Genomic DNA, 20,622 nt, shown 5'->3' with positions numbered 1-20,622 from the left:
TTGTGGGTAGTGCCTCTCCTTAGAATACCAGTGATATCATTAGATTCTCGAAAGGCTATGGCTAGGGATTCTAAAGCTAGATCAAAAAACAAAGGACTCAACAGACAGCCTTGTCTGGTGCCACGTTGAAGCTTAAATGGCTTGGAGTTCTGAGAATTCGCAATAACCCTAGTGGAGGGAGCTAAATAAAGTAATTTAATCCAATAAATGAAATCAGGTCCAAAATTGAATTTTTCTAAAATTTTAAATAAATAATTCCATTCAAATCTGTCAAAAGCCTTCTCAGCGTGTAGGGATACGACACATTCCGATCTCTCCTTAGAAGGAGAATAGATAGCATTTAATAAATGACGAAGATTAAAATAAGAATAACGATTTTTGATAAATCCAGTCTGATTATCAGAAATGACAGATGGCAAAATATTTTCAATCCTATGGGCCAGAACTTTAGATAGAATCTTAGTATCAACATCAAGTAAAGAAATTGGTCTATAGGAAGAGCATTCAACTGAATCCTTATTCTTTTTGAGGATAAGTGAAATGGAAGCCTCATAGAAAGATTGAGGCAGCCTGCCCAACTTAAATGAATCCGAAAAAACTGAACATAAGCGGTGAGGAAAAGGTCTTATAAAACTCTCCAGAAAATCCATCTGGACCAGGAGCTTTCATCAAGTGTAATGAGCGCACAGCTTGGACAACTTCCTCAAAAGAAATAGGTTGTTTCAACTGCTTTCTGTTGTCAACAGAGATTGTGGGAATGTTTAACTGGTCTAAAAAGTTGTTATCCTTAGGAAAGTCAGAGCTATAGAGTCTAGAATAAAATTCTCTGAAAGTATCATTTATTTCTAAATGATCAGTTGTCCTATCACCGTTAGCTTTACGTATTTCCTTAATCTGCTGTTTAGCTATAAAGGTTTTAATTTGATTAGCCAATAATTTACTTGTTTTGTCGCCGTGAATATAAAATTGACTTCTATCTTTTAGGAGTTGAGTTTCAATTAGATAAGTTAAAAGGAGATCATATTTAGTTTTAATTTCAACATGCCTTTTATATAAAGCAGAATCTGGAACCAAGGCATACTGTTGGTCTAATTGTTTCAACTGGTTAGCTAAATCACTTCTCCCTTTATTAGCTTTTTTCTTAATACTTGCGGTATTAGAAATAATTTGTCCTCTAGTATATGCCTTAAAGGCATCCCATCTGATAAGACTAGAAGTCTCCTCTAACGTATTCCCTTCAAAAAAAAAGAGTAATTTGTCTCTCTATAAACTTTAAAACATCTTTATCAGATAACAAAGTTAGATTAAAATGCCAAAACCTGTTTGTTTGAAGAAGGCCAGGGAGACTTAAAGATAAGAGCACCGGAGCATGATCTGAGACAACAATCTCTTTATATTCACAGGATTGAACTAATGGAATCATTTGGCTCTGAATAAAAAGTAATCAATCCTGGAATAAGTATGACGGACATGAGAGAAAAATGAATATTCCCTGTCTACTGGATGAAAAAAAACGCCAAACATCAACAATACCACATTTCATTAGAAAAGATTTAATAAACACAGCTGATTTATTTGGTATCACTAGTTTAGAAGATGAATGATTTAAAGCTGGATCTAAACAACAATTAAAATCTCCCATCATCAATTAGTACAGACCCAGATCTGGCAAAAATGAAAAATAAAAATGCTCAAAGAAGCCTGGGTCATCTATATTTGGAACATACACATTGGCAGATGCCATTAATTTGTTATCTAGCTTCCCTGATACTATAACAAAACACCCATCAGTATCAGAAATTACTTTATGTTGAACAGAGGAAACTTTATTATTTTTAAGAATTAAAACAGCTCTGGTTTTGGCCTGAAACAAAGAATGGAAATGAGATCCTCTCCATCGATTAAAAAGGCGTGAATTGTCACATTTACATACATGAGTTTCTTGAAGAAAAACAATTGGTACCTTAAGTTTTTTAATATAGGCAAAAATCTTATTTCTTTTCACAGGGTGATTTAGCCCTTTCACGATACAACTAAGTAAATTAATACTTTGATCCATTAAAAAACTATTTATAGGAAAGGTTAAAGTAACAATCAGAAACATGTATATTAAACCCAAACAATAAACCTTGAGATATGGTAACTATGCAACAGAGTTGACGAAATTTCCAAATCAGGTTCAAGAAAAAACTCCCCATCCCCCTCCCTCCTCCTAAAGAGAGAAAATTGGCCAAAGGGCAGCCAACATTTACCCCCTCTAATATCATCCCCCCTCCCCAGAAAAAACTGCTGGAACCACTCCAAAGAATTCAAGGTTGATTACTGTTCCAACCAAGACAAAGCAAAATGCAGAAAAAAAGCTTATACAGTTTTACCAAACAAAAGAAGCAATTATTCATTCTGAAAAATATTAAAAGTTATATTTCTAAGCCTCTTCATTTGTAAGAAACCATTTCTTTAAGCCATCTTGCACTCTAATTCTCAGCCGAGCCGAATAGCGAAGAGAAGGCTTGAAGTTTTTGCTATAAACTTCTGCCGTAACTTTTTTAAACTTAGCATTTTCTTCCATAACTTCCGATGAGAAATCTTCAACAATACGAATCTTCTAACCCTTGTAGTTAATCATACCTTTCCGAAGGGATTCACGAATCAAAAGGTCCTTTGTTTGAAATTCATGAAAGCATATAATGACCAATCTTGGTCTTGATTCAGAAGTCAATCTATAAATAGGCGATCTGTGAACACGATCAAAGGTAAAGACTGTATAATATCAGGGAACAATTCCATCAGAAGGTTTGCAAAGAATTCCCTAGGAATATCTCCTTCCATTAACTCTTTAAGTCCCAAGATTCGTAAGTTGTTTCTCCTACTTCTATTTTCCAAATCAATAATCTTCTGTCTCAGTTTTCTGTTAGACTTCGATTGTTTTTCTTACAGCTTTTGCAGATCATCAGTTTTCTTATCCAGTATCGTTATAATCTCTTCATACTCTTTTATCCTCTTATCATGCTCGATTAAAGTTTCTTGAATAACATCCAGTTTTATACCTATTTGTTAAACTTCAAAGCTGATTTGTTGTGAATCGGCCGTGCTTCTTTTCTGAACTGATGAAACGCCTCGGTAAGCTTTTGCGAGTCTGTAGAGAGCTTTTGAAGCAAGCCCATAATAGATTCCAAAGCTGCTTTGGTAGCCATAGTAAGATGATAACACGTTTAACAGTAATATTTCAAAAGGTTGGAAACAAAAAAGGAAGTAAACTTGGAGCACCGGGAAAGACCTGTTACTCCATCAGCGACCAGCAGGCAAGCCCTCTGTACGCAACTTCCAGCAGGGTCTTTTTATCCTTACAGTTCCTTAGCTCTATTAATAATGATTCAACATCCTCCAACCCTATGTCACCTCTTTCTAATTATTTAATTTCATTTTTTACCAACAGAGCAAAGCCACCCCCTCTGCCTTCCTGCCTCTCATTTCAATACAATGTGTATTGTTGAATATTAAGTTCCCAGTTGTAATATTCTTTCAACCATGACTCAGTAATGCATAGTACACCATACATGCCAATCTGCAACTGTGCTACAAGTTCATCTACCTTATTCTGTACACTGCATTCAAATATAACACCTTCAGTCCTGTGTTCACTCTTTTCGATTTCCCACTTTTTATAGTGCAACAAATCCTGTTGACTGCAATACTGCCCTAGCAACACTACACATTGCCTTTATTTGTAAACCAGCTACCTCATCTTCAGCACTATCATCCACCATTCCCACAATACTTCTTGCATTGAAATACATGTAGGTAATGATACTAGTCACACCATGCTCAACATTTTGATTCTTAACTTTATAACTGCCTCTCCACTATCTGTTCTGGCACTTGGGTTCCCATCCCCTTGCAACTCTAGTTTAAACCCAACCATGCAGTATTAACAAAGTTTCCCGCTAGAATGTTAGTCCCTCTCCAGTTCTGTACAGGTTCCACCTTCCAATGATCACAAAATATTATGCCCTCACTCTTACACCAAATCCTTAGCCACATATTAAACTGCATAATCTTCCTGGTTTTGGACTCACTAGCATGTGGCACGTGTAGCAATCCTGATATCACAACCCTGGAGGCCCTGCCTTTTACTTAGCACCTAACTCCCTATGCTGAACCTCGTCACTCATCCTACCCATATCTGTGGTACCTACACGGACCACTACCTGTGACTATTCACCCTCCCACTTGAGAATGCGGAGGACTCAATCCGAGATGTCCTGGACCCTGGCACCTGGGAGGCAACATACCATGCAGGAATCTCATTCTCAACCTCAGAACTTCCTGTCCGTCCCTCTAACGAATCCCCTATCACCACAGTGTGCCTTTTCCTCCCCCTTCCCTTCTGTGTCATAGAGCCAGAGTCAGTGCTAGAGACCCAACCACAGTGACTCTGCTCTGTTAAGTCAACCCCTCCAAGAATATCCAAAGTGATATACCTGTTGTTGAGGGGGCTGGCCACAGGGGTGCTCTGTACTGGTTCTTCAACCCCTTTCCCCTTCCTGACTGTCACCCAGTTTCCTGTGTCCCGCACCTTGGGTATAACTATCCTCTAAACGTCCTAACTATCATCCCTTCAGCCTCTCAAATGATCCGCAGATCATCCAGTTCCAGCTCCAACTCCTTAACGCGGAGTGTTAGAAGCTGCAGCTGGATGCACTTCTCGCAGTTGTAGTTGTCAGGGACACTGGAGATTTCCCTGCATGCCCACATCCCGGAAGAGGACCATTCCAGTGTCCTGTCTGGCATTTCTGCTGTCCTAGCTGAGCAGATACAAAGAAGGGAAGGAAAAAATAAACTTAACCTAGAGCTTTTCTTTTCTTTGCTTTCACTGACTGACACCTCTCTTCTCTGAAGCCTCTAAGAGCTATAGCCTCAAGATATAAGTGCTACTGGAAATTTGACTGGATTATTTTAGTTGTGAGGTTCAGAAAATCACATTGTGAAAATGACAGCAATTTCAGGATTTCTGTGAGTGAAGTTTGATATAGATATTCCAAGTTACACGATTCGCCTTCCTTCACAGGCTGCATAATTTTCAGCTTCTCCACCTCAATCACATTACATTGGTTCAATGAGAACTTCAGGTCTGAACCAGACTTAAGGACAAAATAACCCTAAGAATTACACTTGTTAGAGGGCATCTGAATTTCTAATGCATATTAAACTGTAATTACTGTTTCCAGACTTTGGACACAAATTTGCTGATTGTAATTCCCTCAGATAAAAATGATCAAAATATTAAGTATACTTTAAAAGTTTATTCATTTCAGCTTCTACCAAAGTCATATGTACATTCCAATGTTTATTTCTCATTTTGTAATCTACATTTTCAAAATAGCTTCAATCTGTATCTTTTCTTTCCTGGTTTTCTGTTTGTGAAAATTATCTAATATTACTGGTTACCCAGCTGGTATATCAACATCAAGGCTGCTGGGTGTCAGAGATCCTTTCTAAAATTTGCCTGATGATTAAACATAGAAACACAGAAAATAGGTGCAGGAGTAGGCCATTCAGCCCTTTGAGCCTGCACCGCCATTCAGTATGATCATGGCTGATCATCCAACTCAGAACCCTGTACCTGCCTTCCCTCCATACCCCCTGATCCCTTTAGCCACAAGGGCCATATCTAACTCCGTCTTAAATATAGCCAATGAATTGGCCTCAACTGTTTCCTGTGGCAGAGAATTCCACAGATTCACCACTCTCTGTGTGAAGAAGTTTTTCCTAATCTTGGTCCTAAAAGGCTTCCCCTTTATCCTCAAACTGTGACCCCTCATTCTGGACTTCCCCAACATTGGGAACAATCTTCCTGCATCTAGCCTGTCCAATCCCTTTAGGATTTTATACGTTTCAATCAGATCCCCCCTCAATCTTCTAAATTCCAATGAGTATAAGCCTAGTTCATCCAGTCTTTCATCATATGAAAGTCCTGCCATCCCAGGAATCAATCTGGTGAACCTTCTTTGTACTCCCTCTAAGGCAAGGATGTCTTTCCTCAGATTAGGGGACCAAAACTGCACACAATACTCCAGGTGTGGTCTCACCAAGGCCTTGTACAACTGCAGTAGTACCTTCCTGCTCCTGTACTCGAATCCTCTTGCTATAAATGCCAGCATACTATTCGCCTTTTTCACCGCCTGCTGTACCTGCATGCCCACTTTCAATGACTGATGTATAATGACACCCAGGTCGCGTTGCACCTCCCCTTTTCCTAATCGGCCACCGTTCAGATAGTAATCTGTTTTCCTGTTTTTGCCACCAAAGTGGATAACTTCACATTTATCCACATTAAATTGCATCTGCCATGAATTTGCCCACTCACCCAACCTATCCAAGTCACCCTGCATCCTCTTAGCATCCTCCTCACAGCTAACACTGCCGCCCAGTTTCGTGTCATCCGCAAACTTGGAGATGCTGCACTTAATTCCCTCATCTAAGTCATTAATATATATTGTAAACAACTGGGGTCCCAGCACTGAGCCCTGCAGTACCCCACTAGTCACTGCCTGCCATTCTGAAAAGGTCCCGTTTATTCCCACTCTTTGCTTCCTGTCTGCCAACCAATTCTCTATCCACATCAATACCTTACCCCCAATACCATGTGCTTTAAGTTTGCACACTAATCTCCTGTGTGGGACCTTGTCAAAAGCCTTTTGAAAATCCAAATATACCACATCCACTGGTTCTCCCCTATCCACTCTACTAGTTACATCCTCAAAAAATTCTATGAGATTCGTCAGACATGATTTTCCTTTCACAAACCCATGCTGTCTTTGTCCGATGATTTCACCGCTTTCCAAATGTGCTGTTATCACATCTTTGATAACAGACTCTAGCAGTTTCCCCACCACCGATGTTAGGCTAACCGGTCTATAATTCCCTGGTTTCTCTCTCCCTCCTTTTTTAAAAAATTACCTACAGAGTAAAAAAGATGTCATGAAGTTACTAGATTTGTGTGGCCAGCTTTCTTTGAATGTTGTTACTTTGTCATCATTAAGTTCAAGATTTGGACGGTAAGAATGAAATTGTACAAGACATTATGTGGAGACCTAAAGGGACCTTCTCACAAAAGCTGTAGGTTTGAAATTGGACCCGAACACATCATATGAAATCACTTTGTCAGACTGTTTCAGACGTTGAAGCTAGTGAAACAGGCCAAGTAGTGTGGTGTATAATAGGCAACCAATGTGAAACCATCTGTTTTGCATGCCACCATGTCCAATTTGTCAAAGTTAATAAATAGCTGAGAATTAAAATAATCTAATATTGGACAAGTTAGATTAAGAGCTAGAAAAATTTTGTGTTTGACTTAACCATGTAAGAAAATTGTGTGCTTGACTTTTAACCACCTCTGAAAATTGAATAAATGAGAAACTATCCATAGCAGTTGATATCATGAACGGATTTGAAAAAGCCCACTGTTTTCTGCTGTTAACCAGCAAAAGTAATGAAACAAAGATTTTCCACAAATATTATATTTTTCTCTTTTTAGCATTGTTTCTTATCTAGAACATATTAAGCTTTTAGCAAATCACTAAAATTACAAGGGGACATCGATGTTAATCAGCAAACTGCATGACCTTATTATTTGAATTTAATTCCTCTGTAAACAAGTCAAGAAGATGATAGTACTGGATTCAGTGACTAATTCCACCATCAATGCCACCTGTTACTGAGAGGCAGCTCTTAAGATATGGAACACAGTCATGTTTTCCAAACTGTTATTGCAGATTTTTATTATTAGGAGCTATTGCTGCATAGTAGAGGTAGGTAAATTGGGGACCATTGGTTTATGAATCAAAGCTGATTTCTGCTCAGATTCTGAATACACACATGTACAAGGGTTCTCTGTAGATCACAGCTCAGTAACCAATCTTGATTCTGCACCTGAGCAATTTTTTATTGCTGTCCGGTGAAAAGGCTTCTGACTGGTGGCGTCACAGACTGGTGTGGAAACTCTCAATGCACAGGACTCCATCACATCCACAACAACCCATCATGGGCATCGCTAAGGGATGGTGTCCCAAGAAGGCAGCATCCCGCACTGGGGAAACTCACTATCCAGAACACGCCATCTCCTCATTACAATCATCAGGGAAGAGTCACAGGAGCCTGAAAACCCACACTCGATGATTTAGGAAGAGCTTCTTTCCCTCCACCAACAGATTTAAGATTGCTGCATGAACCAATGAACTTTTGTTTTTCCTCTATTTATTTTGTAATTTATAGATTTTTTATGGCTTTGCAGTGTACCATTATCAAATAACAGCAATATTTCATGTTTTATGTCAGTAATAATCTGACTGATTGAAATTGCAGTAGGATTGTAGCTGTCTTTGAAGTACTGACCATGGCAAAGCAGGTGTAGATATAGAGAACAGTTAAATGATCTCTCTATATGAGCAGCCTATAGAATAGGTACAAGATGTTCAAAATATAAAAGGCGAGAATATAAAATATAAACATCCTCAAGGAGAATGTTAAGTTGAACACAAATGATCAGCAGAGGAATGCATCTATTAGTTAAAAGTCTGCTGAGTACAAGTGATGCCGGAAAGGATGTAACATTGAATGATTGAACAAAGTGATTGTTATGTCTTAATACTGATCAGTTGCAGGGGATGAACATCTTATGTTGGTCACAAAGTAATAATAGCTGTTCATGGTGCAAGAAAATTATCATATATATCGAGGCAGAGGAATGAAAGGTAGGGGAGTAGCATTGCTTGTTAGGGAAAATATTACAGCAGTGCTCAGGCAGGACAGATTAGAGGGCTTGTCTACTGAGTCCTTATGGGTGGAGCTGAGAAACAGGAAAGGTATGGCCACATTAGTAGGATTGTATTACAGACTACCCAATAGTCAACGAGACTTGGAAGAGCAAATCTGCAGAGAGATAGCAGGCAACTGCAGGAAACATAAAGTTGTGGTGGTAGGGGATTTTAATTTTCCATACATTGATTGGGACTCCCATACTGTTAGGGGTCTAGATGGTTTAGAGTTTGTAAAATGTGTTCAGGAAAGTTTTCTAAATCAATATATAGAGGGACCAACTAGAGGGGATGCAATATTGGATCTCCTGTTAGGAAACGAATTAGGGCAAGTGACAGAAGTCTGTGTAGGGGAGCACTTTGGTTCCAGTGATCATAACACCATTAGTTTCAATTTGATCATGGACAAGGACAGATCTGGTCCTAGGGTTGAGGTTCTGAACTGGAAGGCGGCCAAATTTGAAGAAATGAGAAAGGATCTAAAAAGCGTGGATTGGGACAGGTTTGTTCTCTGGCAAAGATGTGATTGGTAGGTGGGAAGCCTTCAAAGGGGAAATTTTGAGAGTGCAGAGTTTGTATGTTCCTGTCAGGATTAAAGGCAAATTGAATAGGAATAAGGAACCTTGGTTCTCAAGGGATATTGCAACTCTGATAAAGAAGAAGAGGGAGTTGTATGAAATGTATAGGAAACAGGGGGTAAATCAGGTGCTTGAGGAGTATAAGAAGTGCAAGAAAATACTTAAGAAAGAAATCAGGAGGGCGAAAAGAAGACATGAGGTTGCCTTGGCAGTCAAAGTGAAGGATAATCCAAAGAGCTTTTACAAGTATATTAAGAGCAAAAGGATTGTAAGGGATAAAATTGGTCCTCTTGAAGATCAGAGTGGTCAGCTTTGTGCGGAACCAAAGGAAATGGGGGAGATCTTAAATAGGTTTTTTGCGTCTGTATTTACTAAGGAAGCTGACATGAAATCTATGGAATTGAGGGAATCAAGTAGTGAGATCATGGAAACTGTACAGACTGAAAAGGAGGAGGTGCTTGCTGTCTTGAGGAAAATTAAAGTGGATAAATTCCCGGGACCTGACAGAGTGTTCCCTCGGACCTTGAAGGAGACTAGTGTTGAAATTGCGGGGGCCCTGGCAGAAATATTTAAAATGTCGCTGTCTACGGGTGAAGTGCCGGAGGATTGGAGAGTGGCTCATGTTGTTCCGTTGTTTAAAAAAGGATCGAAAAGTAATCCGGGAAATTATAGGCCGGTGAGTTTAACGTCAGTAGTAGGTAAGTTATTGGAGGGAGTACTAAGAGACAGAATCTACAAGCATTTGGATAGACAGGGGCTTATTAGGGAGAGTCAACATGGCTTTGTGTGTGGTAGGTCATGTTTGACCAATCTGTTGGAGTTTTTCAAGGAGGTTACCAGGAAAGTGGATGAAGGGAAGGCAGTGGATATTGTCTACATGGACTTCAGTAAGGCCTTTGACAAGGTCCCGCATGGGAGGTTAGTTAGGAAAATTCCGTCGCTAGGTATACATGGAGAGGTGGTAAATTGGATTAGACATTGGCTCGATGGAAGAAGCCAAAGAGTGGTAGTAGAGAATTGCTTCTCTGAGTGGAGGCCTATGACTAGTGGTGTGCCACAGGGATCAGTGCTGGGTCCATTGTTATTTGTCATCTATACCAATGATCTGGATGATAATGTGGTAAATTGGATCAGCAAGTTTGCTGATGATACAAAGATTGGAGGTCTAGTAGACAGTGAGGAAGGTTTTCAGAGCCTGCAGAGGGACTTGGACCAGCTGGAAAAATGGGCTGAAAAATGGCAGATGGAGTTTAATACTGACAAGTGTGAAGTATTGCACGTTGGAAGGACAAACCAACGTAGAACATACAGGGTTAATGGTAAGGCACTGAGGAGTGCAGTGGAACAGAGGGATCTGGGAATACAGATACAAAATTCCCTAAAAGTGTCGTCACAGGTAGATAGGGTCGTAAAGAGAGCTTTTGGTACATTGGCCTTTATTAATCAAAGTATTGAGTATAAGAGCTGGAATGTTATGATGAGGTTGTATAAGGCATTGGTGAGGCCGAATCTGGAGTATTGTGTTCAGTTTTGGTCACCAAATTACAGGAAGGATATAAATACGGTTGAAAGAGTGCAGAGAAGGTTTACAAGGATGTTGCCGGGACTTGAGAAACTCAGTTACAGAGAAAGGTTGAATAGGTTAGGACTTTATTCCCTGCAGCGTAGAAGAATGAGGGGAGATTTGATAGAGTTATATAAAATTATGATGGGTATAGATAGAGTGAATGCAAGCAGGCTTTTTCCACTGAGGCAAGGGGAGAAAAAAACCAGAGGACATGGGTTAAGGGTGAGGGGGGAAAAGTTTAAAGGGAACATTAGAGGGGGCTTCTTCACACAGAGAGTGGTGGGAGTATGGAATGAGCTGCCAGACGAGGTGGTAAATGCGGGTTCTTTTTTAACATTTAAGAATAAATTGGACAGATACATGGATGGGAGGTGTATGGAGGGATAGGGTCCGTGTGCAGGTCAGTGGGACTAGGCAGAAAATGGTTCAGCACAGCCAAGAAGGGCCAAAGGGCCTGTTTCTGTGCTGTAGTTTCTATGGTTCTATGGTTCTATGAACATGCTTATTTCAAAATTGTTAAAAAAAATGGGATAATATATATTTATAGGTATGCTTAAGGCACAATAATCAATGATCCAAGGTATGTCTGCAGTATACAACCTTGGGATTCTTCTTCCCACAGGCAGCCACAAAACAAAGAAACACTATCAAAGAAAACATCAAACACCCAATGCGCAGAAAGAACAAATAGCACAAACAGTAAAAAACGAGTGAAGAACACACAGAATATAAAACATCAAAACCACACAGTCTAGCAATGTTTAGTTTAGTTCAGTTCAGCACTGTATCATTCACTCACTGCAGATCACAGAGTCAGTCCTCTCTGATCAAAATTGCGCAAAATAGCAATAAAAAAGGAGCAACCAGAAACCAGAAACACATACAATATGAACTGCAGAGTCCAAACACAAACCATGTCAATTAAACCTTGCCCAAGAACCAAGACTCTGGCACCATCGCGCAAGAGGGAGAGGGAAACGGGTCAAATGCAAGCGCCTCCCCCGGGAGCAACCAGCGAAAGCCAGAGAGACAATCAAACTCAGGTACTTTTCTCTGACATCAGCGAGCAAGGGAGAGAGGGAGACCGGGCAAACGGGGCAGATGGCACTGAATACCCACTTGCCCTCTGCTCTGCTCCTTGTTGTTTTCAATCTTACTCAGCGCTTTAATTAGCAAGATTGGTGATACCATATGAATTGAGATTTCAAAGTTATTTCAGAGCTTCCATGCCTATGCTCAAATAAATCAATGAATAAAGGAATGACTCTTCTCTGATAACTGCATGTGTAGACTTTGAGTGAACCTCCATGTATAAGCTTTGAAGCTGAGTGTTCACCAACTGTTCTCTTGCAAGGTATTAGATTGCAGCTGAACTCTGTTGTAATTAGTCATTTGTAATGGCTCACTTAATATTAGGAATACGTTTTTTTCTTATCCTTTTCAGATATCAGGTCCTTTGGCCAATGGCAATAAATTCTACTGGCATTTTTGCTGATATAACTTAATTTAGCATATACTGTACTTTTTAAATTGATCCACAGTATTTGTTCCACACCAGACAGCACATACCTCAACACAGCTGCATGGTAATGCATTGTTCTATAATAGAAATTAAAATCTACAAATACGATTTTTCTACAAAGTTAGAAACAACAAAAATTTGAAGCTTGGAAGAGTAGCCCAGTTAAAATTAAATACTTTTATACCACAATAGAATAACTAACTAGGTATTACTTGCTCATTATCCAGCTTACAAATGCAAGAAATACCATCATGTAAAGAGGTATCACCTGAAAGTATTCACTGATCTGAGCCTTAAGTGTGGAAAAAGTCTCACCTTCATCGTTACGTGGCTGCTGAGGGAACATATAGTTTGTCAGCACTCTCTGTTTTGTTTCTGGATGAGACTCTGTTTGCAGAGGAATTAGAGCCTTGGACTAAAACAAAAGGATAAGAATGAATTATTTGAACAATTACTGCATCACAGGACAATAACAAAGGCAATTTATATAGTTTTTCTCTAGAAAATCAGTACAGTATCTTTTATTTTTGGTAATTAAAACAAGAAGTAATAAATCTTGTCCGAGTTATTCCAGAATCTCCATGTTAGAATAATGGTCGGTTAAATCATGTTTATTTATGGATCAAAAATATTGTTTTGAAGGATTTAGCTGGTAAGGAGTTAACTTATCAGTCAGAATTTGCAGTCACTCGTAAAGCAACAGTGTTTCTCATGGTAATCAAAAAATTCTCCTAAAATATAATCTCTGCAGAGGGAACCAGGCATTTTTGACAAATGCTGCAAACAGGCAAGAGGTCAAAGAGTGCTCAGCTCATCAAACAGACTGAGCAATCAGGCAAACAGCATATTAAAGGCAATTCTAATCAAATTAAAACATTATACAGATGGCTAAGTAAATTCGAGGATATGTGTAATTAAATTAAAAGCTGAAATGTCATAAATAAACTGCAAAAAATTAAAATTTCCCCTATTTTCCCATATTCATGCAAGGAAATTACAGTATACAAAATTAGATTTTCAGGACCAAATCATCTGATAAGCACTAATAATAGCTTAGTACACTATTCAAATCAATGTAACTATGTGCAAGATTTTCAATATGTTTTACAATGGAAGCTGTTTGGAATCAACTTAAATTCATATAATTTCTAGTGAATTAATCTCATTTACAATGGAGGAAGTGGTGGATAGTGTAGCCTGCAAGGGCACAATATATCATGATTAGGAGCTTGAGGATTTTCATGTTAAGCTGTACGTTGTTGGCTGTTTCACGTTAATGTTGATAATTTTGCTTGTTACTATTGCAACATATAGGACGTCGTTCAATCTGCTCTGTGACTCTCCTACTTTAACTTCTCTTTCTATTTCAATTATTAAGGCTCCTGAATTGCAATGTTTGGACTGAAATTCATCAATTCACAATTGTGGTGATATAACCAGCAAGACCACCGATATGAAAAACAGGTTTAGAGTATCAGCTAAGGAATGTAGGTTGTAGATTGGTCGCCAGCTGCTCCACACATAGCTCATGATAACATCCAAGGACATTCAAAGCACCCAATGCAATTGTGTGTGTGATGTTGATTCCCAAAGTTGGACTTTATTGTACCTATAAGAGTCTATACTCACAAGTGTTCAACAATGAATCAATGCTTGATCAGTGTCTATCGAACAATGATTGACCATCACCACAGCCAGAGGGCAGCATCTCTCTAACACATTAATTTGTAATTATTAGGGGCGTGCCAATGCAAACATGCTTCTTATATTAAGGATAACCTGTACCGTAATGGAAGATACATGAGGAATGGTTCTCATATCCGATATCCTCGTTAAAGAGTAGGAGCCACAGAATGCTGCATTGGAACAGTCCTAAATTTGCACTGTCTATTTTCCATTTGTTTAGTTAATCAGAGAGAAGGGCTGTGCACCACTGACTCCCTGGAAGTGCTTCACTCATAAGAATCTACACCAATATATCAGTTTGGTAATATCTAGTGACAGGATTTCAACAAGGATGAGCATCATTGTTCAAATCCATCGTATGCTGAACATTTTCCAGGTTGTACTATTTGCAGAATGTCTTATGATCATGATATTATCTTCTTGTTGTAATCGTAAGACATTCAACAAATGGTAAAACATAAAAAATATTAAAACTAAGTCAAAGTCTGTATAATATTCATCTGTAAAAGAAGGATTAAGTAGTATATATTTTTGAAGTCAGAAATTACTTTGTTGCGTTTTATTTGCAGGGGTGACCACTGATGTATTTTTTTCATACAAATCACACTTAACCACAGGAATGCATTCAACTTCAGGAGGGGCACCAAATATCCACGATACTCTGCATAATTTTCTATTCCTGTCAATAAAATGCAAACTAAAATGGGATGTACAATTATCAGCAATTTTCACAGATCTGTTCAATCTTGCAGCTCAGCGTTGAACACAATTGTTCTAATCAACAAGCTCCAAAACCTGGACCTCTGTACCTTCCTCTGCAACTGGAGTTTTGACTTCCTCAACAGGACACCACAGTCTGTATGGATTGGAAATAATATCTCCTCCTCACTGACAATCAGCACTGGTGCACCTCAAGGATGTGTGCTTAGCCCACTGCTCTACTCTCCCTTTACCCAGGGTTGTGTCACTCAGCCCAGCACAAACACCATCTATAAATTTACTGACAACACAACTATTGATGACAAAATTTCAAGAGTGAACTATTGATGACAGAATTTCAGGAGTGAGCTATTTCAGCTGGTTAAGTGGTGTTGTAGTTATAACCATGCACCCAACTTAAGATCAATGAACTGAGTGTGGACTTCAGGAAGGGTAAGTCAAAGGAACACACAACAGTCCTCAGTAAGGGATCAGCTGAGGAAGGGGTGAATAGTTCCATGTTCCTGGGTATTAATATCTCTGAGGATCTACCCTGGGTCCAACATATTGATACAATTACCAAGAAGGCATGACAGTAGCAGTATACCTTTAGGAGTTTGAGGAGAATTGGTATATCACCAAAGATACTTGCTAACTTTTACAGATGTACCATGCAGAGCTGGTTGCATACTGTCTGGTGTGGAGGGGCCACTGCACAAGATTGGAAAAAACTGTAGAAAATTGTAAACCCAGTTAGCTTCATCATGGGCACTAGCCTTCCCAGCACCAAGGGCACCTTCAAAAGGCGATGCCTCCAAAAGGCAGAATCCATCATTAAGGACCCCCATCACCTAGCCTTTTATCATTGCAACCATCAAGAAGAAGTTATAGGAATCTGAAGACACACACTCAACGTGCTTCTTCCCCTCCACCATCAAGTTTCTGAATGGACATTGAACCTATGAACATTACCTCAGTAATTTAATTTATATATATACACACACACACACACACACACACACACACACACACTGTATATACTTAATGTATTTTAGTTTTTATTATGTATTACAATGTACTGCTGCCACAAAACATCAAATTTCAATATGTATGCCAGTGATATTGAAAACGGTTTCTGATTTTTATTCTTTTCAAACAGTTTAGCTTGATCAGCTTTTTCCAAAATTCTAAGCAGCATCTTCATTATTTAAACCTCTTATTCCCAGTGAATTTAAACTTCACCCTTCAAGGTCAATATATACTTCATATAGTCAGTTTTGAGGTAAAAGTTTTAAAACTATTCTAGATGGCATCAAAGCAGAGTTCTGATCAGCCATCAAATCATTTCTAGCCTTTTGTATTCCAGCATTCTTGGAATAAAGGTAATGCTCAAAATAATGACTAACCATAAAAATAATACTGATAAATAATCCAAAACCTATCATGTTAGTTACCTCCTCAGAATGTTTCTATTTAACTCATCAAACATGCCAAAGCAGTTGTCGTTGATTAGCTCAAGCACCCATCCTATGGCGCTTAACTTCTGGAAATTCACCCTTACGTAATCCCCAAATCACTGCGATATGGGATAAAGTTTATCCTCACAGAATTAATGTGGGGGGAAAATAAATAAATAACCAGAAAATGTGAAAGAAACTTGTCTACTGTTAATTTATTTTAAAACTTGCATTTCTTGACATAGTCACAGATAATATGTTTTCTTTAGTAGTGTAGTAGGTTCATTTCGCTGTACAGCAGATGCTTTTTATCCTCAAGAGTTTCGTGCATAATTTAACCTAAAAATATCTGAAACAGGGCGAGCAAGTTTAAGTGCAAGTTGCAAGCCAAAACAACCACTGTTATTTGTTGTGAATTTTATTATTAAACTATCTTACCTATATTTGATATGCTTTTAAATGTATATGTCACCACTCAAGCTGAAGGCCGGAAGGCGATAAGCATCTGCATTTGCTTGTGTCTCCAAACACAGCTGCTGGCCACTCGAGAGTGCTTTGCCAGTTTTCATAGCAAATTTCTGAAATGCCGATCACCCCTCCACTGTGAAACAACAGCTACAGTACAACAGCTCATCACTACTGCTGAGATATAAACATCCCATAGGAATGAATCTCCATTTATAACATAGAATTCAAACAGAAGTAGGATTTTGTGCTATGGAAAATCACTATATAGACACTTCTCGAGGAACACAACCCCTTGTAATGCGTAGGTCATCCATATAGCCAAATATTCAAGACACGGTTCATAATAAAAAAAATAGTAATTTGCACAGAACCACATTTGAATAAAAGGCTTATAATTTTCATGTTTATTTATCTTACTATTAAATTTTGGAATAATCACAATCAAAAAGAAAATTAAAAAAAAACAAATATAACAGTAGAAATTAATAGGGATAAATAGAGTTTTTAAAATAATTATGCATAAGCAACAGAACAAAATATACTTTGAAAAGTGAAAGTAATAAATAAGAACATTCTTTAATCAAGTTGTCAGTAATGCTAAGTCATCACTGAGACTTTGGCTGTTATCCTTAGTAAGAAAAATAGGCATCAGCAATAAATATCACCTCATTCATTTAGTAGTGGCAATCTCAATCTTTGAACCAGAAAATTCTCAGACCAAGCACTTGAGAACATAATCTACAGTACCATAGTGCCTTTCTGTGGTGGTATAAATTGACATTAAACAGAGGCCATACTTTGTCAAACAAAGTATGGAAACTATCTTTCACATTGAAGTGAAAGAGAGAAATTATTTGCTGTCATTTAGTATTTAATCTGCACCTATTTGCCCATAAAACAATGTTAGTTGCACTTCAAAAGCAATTAATTTGCTATAAAGCATTTTGGCTTGTTCTTAAAGCACAAAATTAATATTGTACAGTCATTCAGTAAAACCTTACAAACATTGGTTGAAATATAGTTAACTAACTTTCCCGTATTTTCTGTCTGTCATATTTCAAGATAAAAAATTGTAAATTAAAATATGAAACAAAGCTATTACTCACATCTAATAATATATTTTCCTTTAATTAAAAATTAATTATCTTACATTAATAAATTTGTACTGATTTCAGATTTACAATTTATAACTGTTCAGCCTGTGAAAATGGTGACAGACTATCACAAGACATTCAGGAATGTTCTTATAACAATAGTGCAAAATATGTACACTTTAGCAACAATCTATTGAAAAAATGCACAGATTTATGTACAGACTAGAAAGGAAGAGGAAGCATCTGTCATTCACTTTGGATGGGAGAAAATTAAATAAAGCCACAACTTCTTCTAGTCTTGCCACTACCACACATGGTTTCACCTGTCATTTCCAGATTGGGACACAGGGGAGACATCGTACTCTGTGCATTGCTCCTCTTGGCAATTATCTGATGTAGGGGATGTCTCCATGTTTTCTAATAAGCAAAGCTATGTACATGTTAAAGCTTTTTAAATTAAAGAATAAATTGAAGCAGATCCAATGCTCACAGCAAATAGGCGTATTCCCTGCTGATGTTAATAATTGCTGCATAATGACTTTATTTTGATTACGAAAGCCTTGCCACCGGAAGCTCAAGACTGAATAGGAGAAGGCTGTGGTTATTTCAATATCCAAATTGTTGAAGATTTATGGCTAGTTTAAAGAGGCTACTGCAAAAGTGCACTATCTGTTAGGTTCATTGTGAAGATAATTACCCTTCAGACATATCGTTCTATCATGTGGTAGAACTTAGGCTTCATTGGGTTTGTTTTATGAGAGCCAACAAGAGAAATCAGGAGTGAATATCTGGTGAGCTAGAAAAAATGTAAAGGAATTTCGTGCATTGTTACTTTTACTAGCTTACTCAACAGCACTAATGTGCAAGGGAATCTTGAGATCCAAGTTCAATGCTCCCTGAAAGGGACTGCACAAGATAATAACTAGTAGAGGTGGCATATGACATGCTTGCCTGTACAGTATTATTTGGGGTACCTAGTTCAAGGTCAGGAAGTTACATTGCTACTTTATAATTCTCTTGTTTGGCCATATCTGGAATCCTGCATTCAGTTCTGGTTGCCCCATTACAGGAAGGACATGGAAGCTTTAGAGAGGGCACAGAAGAGATTTACACAGATTAGAGGCAGTATATGTAAAGGAGAAGTTGGAGAAACTAGAGTTGTTTTCTTTGGAGTGGTGGAGGTTGATGAGAAATTAGATTGAAGTTTATAAAATTACAAGAGGCATAGACAGAGCAGACAACTGGTGTTTTGTTGCCCGGGTCAGAGTATCTCACAGCAGCAGTCCTGTGTTTAAGGTCAGAGGAGGAGAATTCAAAGGAAACACGTGGGGCAAGATTTTTTTTTTTACACAGAGAGTGTAATATACACATATGATAAAGATATTTAATAGGCTCTTGGATAAGCAGAGGGTGCAGGGAGATGGACCACGTGCATGGAGATGGACCACGTGCAGGGAGATGGGCCACGTGCAGGGAGATGGACCACGTGCAGGGAGATGGGCCACGTGCAGGGAGATGGGCCACGTGCAGGGAGATGGGCCACGTGCAGGGAGATGGACCACGTGCAGGGAGATGGGCCACGTGAAGGGAGATGGACCACGTGCAGGGAGATGGGCCACGTCCAGGGAGATGGACCACGTGCAGGGAGATGGGCCACGTGCAGGGAGATGGGCCACGTGCAGGGAGATGGACCACGTGCAGGGAGATGGGCCACGTGCAGGCAGAAGGGATTACTGTAATTAGGCATCATTAGCTTAATTAGTTTCACACACGATCATTGGTTGAAGTGCCTGTTCTGTGTTCTATGTACTTTTCCAGCAACTTAGCTACCTACATGATCAAAAGTTTCTTTGCTCAAGTAAGTGCTTGTTTAAAATAGCTATTTTAAGTATCCCCTCAGAAGCTGAATTGACAAGCAGTTCAGACAGACATCTGAGCTCTGGCCGGGGTTAGTGAAAGGATACTGATGATGAGGTGTTGAAAACAAACCACTTTGTTATGAAGCAGGTGACTAGGGTTGTTCCTTTTGATCTTTTTCATTAAATTTAAGTTTAACCCTTAGCAGTGGCAGAAATAAGTGCAAACATAATTGGTGGATAATCTCAAACAACAGGAATTCTGCAGATGCTGGAAATTCAAGCAACATACATCAAAGTTGCTGGTGAACGCAGCAGGCCAGGCAGCATCTCTAGGAAGAGGTGCAGTCGGCGTTTCAGGCCGAGACCCTTCGTCAGGACTAACTGAAGGAGGAGTGAGTAAGGGATTTGAAAGTTGGAGGGGGAGGGGGAGATCCAAAATGATAGGAGAAGACAGGAGGGGGAGGGATGGAGCCGAGAGCTGGACAGGTGATAGGCAAAAGGGATACGAGAGGATCATGGGACAGGACGTCCCGGAAGAAAGACAAGGAGGGGGGAGGGTGACCCAGAGGATGGGCAAGAGGTATATTCAGAGGGACAGAGGGAGAAAAAGGAGAGTGAGAGAAAGAATGTGTGCATAAAAATGAGTAACAGATGGGGTACGAGGGGGAGGTGGGGCCTTAGCGGAAGTTAGAGAAGTCGATGTTCATGCCATCAGGTTGGAGGCTACCCAGACAGAATATAAGGTGTTGTTCCTCCAACCTGAGTGTGGCTTCATCTTTACAGTAGAGGAGGCCGTGGATAGACATGTCAGAATGGGAATGGGATGTGGAATTAAAATGTGGGGCCACTGGGAGATCCTGCTTTCTCTGGCGGACA

At 39.1% G+C, this 20,622-nt stretch overlaps 1 protein-coding gene across 18 annotated transcripts in view; it reads right to left on the bottom strand.

Moving 5' to 3' along the window:
• lrrc7 (leucine rich repeat containing 7) overlaps window positions 1–20,622 on the bottom strand; it is a 661,225-nt gene that overhangs the window by 96,855 nt on the left and 543,748 nt on the right. For all 18 annotated transcript variants that reach the window (XM_063064200.1, XM_063064198.1, XM_063064201.1 and 15 more), the window contains one exon: window positions 12,799–12,898. In XM_063064200.1, the coding sequence (XP_062920270.1) occupies window positions 12,799–12,898 (100 nt within the window). The remainder of the gene's footprint in view (window positions 1–12,798; window positions 12,899–20,622) is intronic.

This window comes from Mobula hypostoma, chromosome 12 (assembly GCF_963921235.1).
Source record: "Mobula hypostoma chromosome 12, sMobHyp1.1, whole genome shotgun sequence".
Taxonomy (NCBI): domain Eukaryota; kingdom Metazoa; phylum Chordata; class Chondrichthyes; order Myliobatiformes; family Myliobatidae; genus Mobula; species Mobula hypostoma.
Note: the sequence above shows the minus strand (reverse complement) of the source record. Positions and strands in the feature narration are given on the sequence as shown.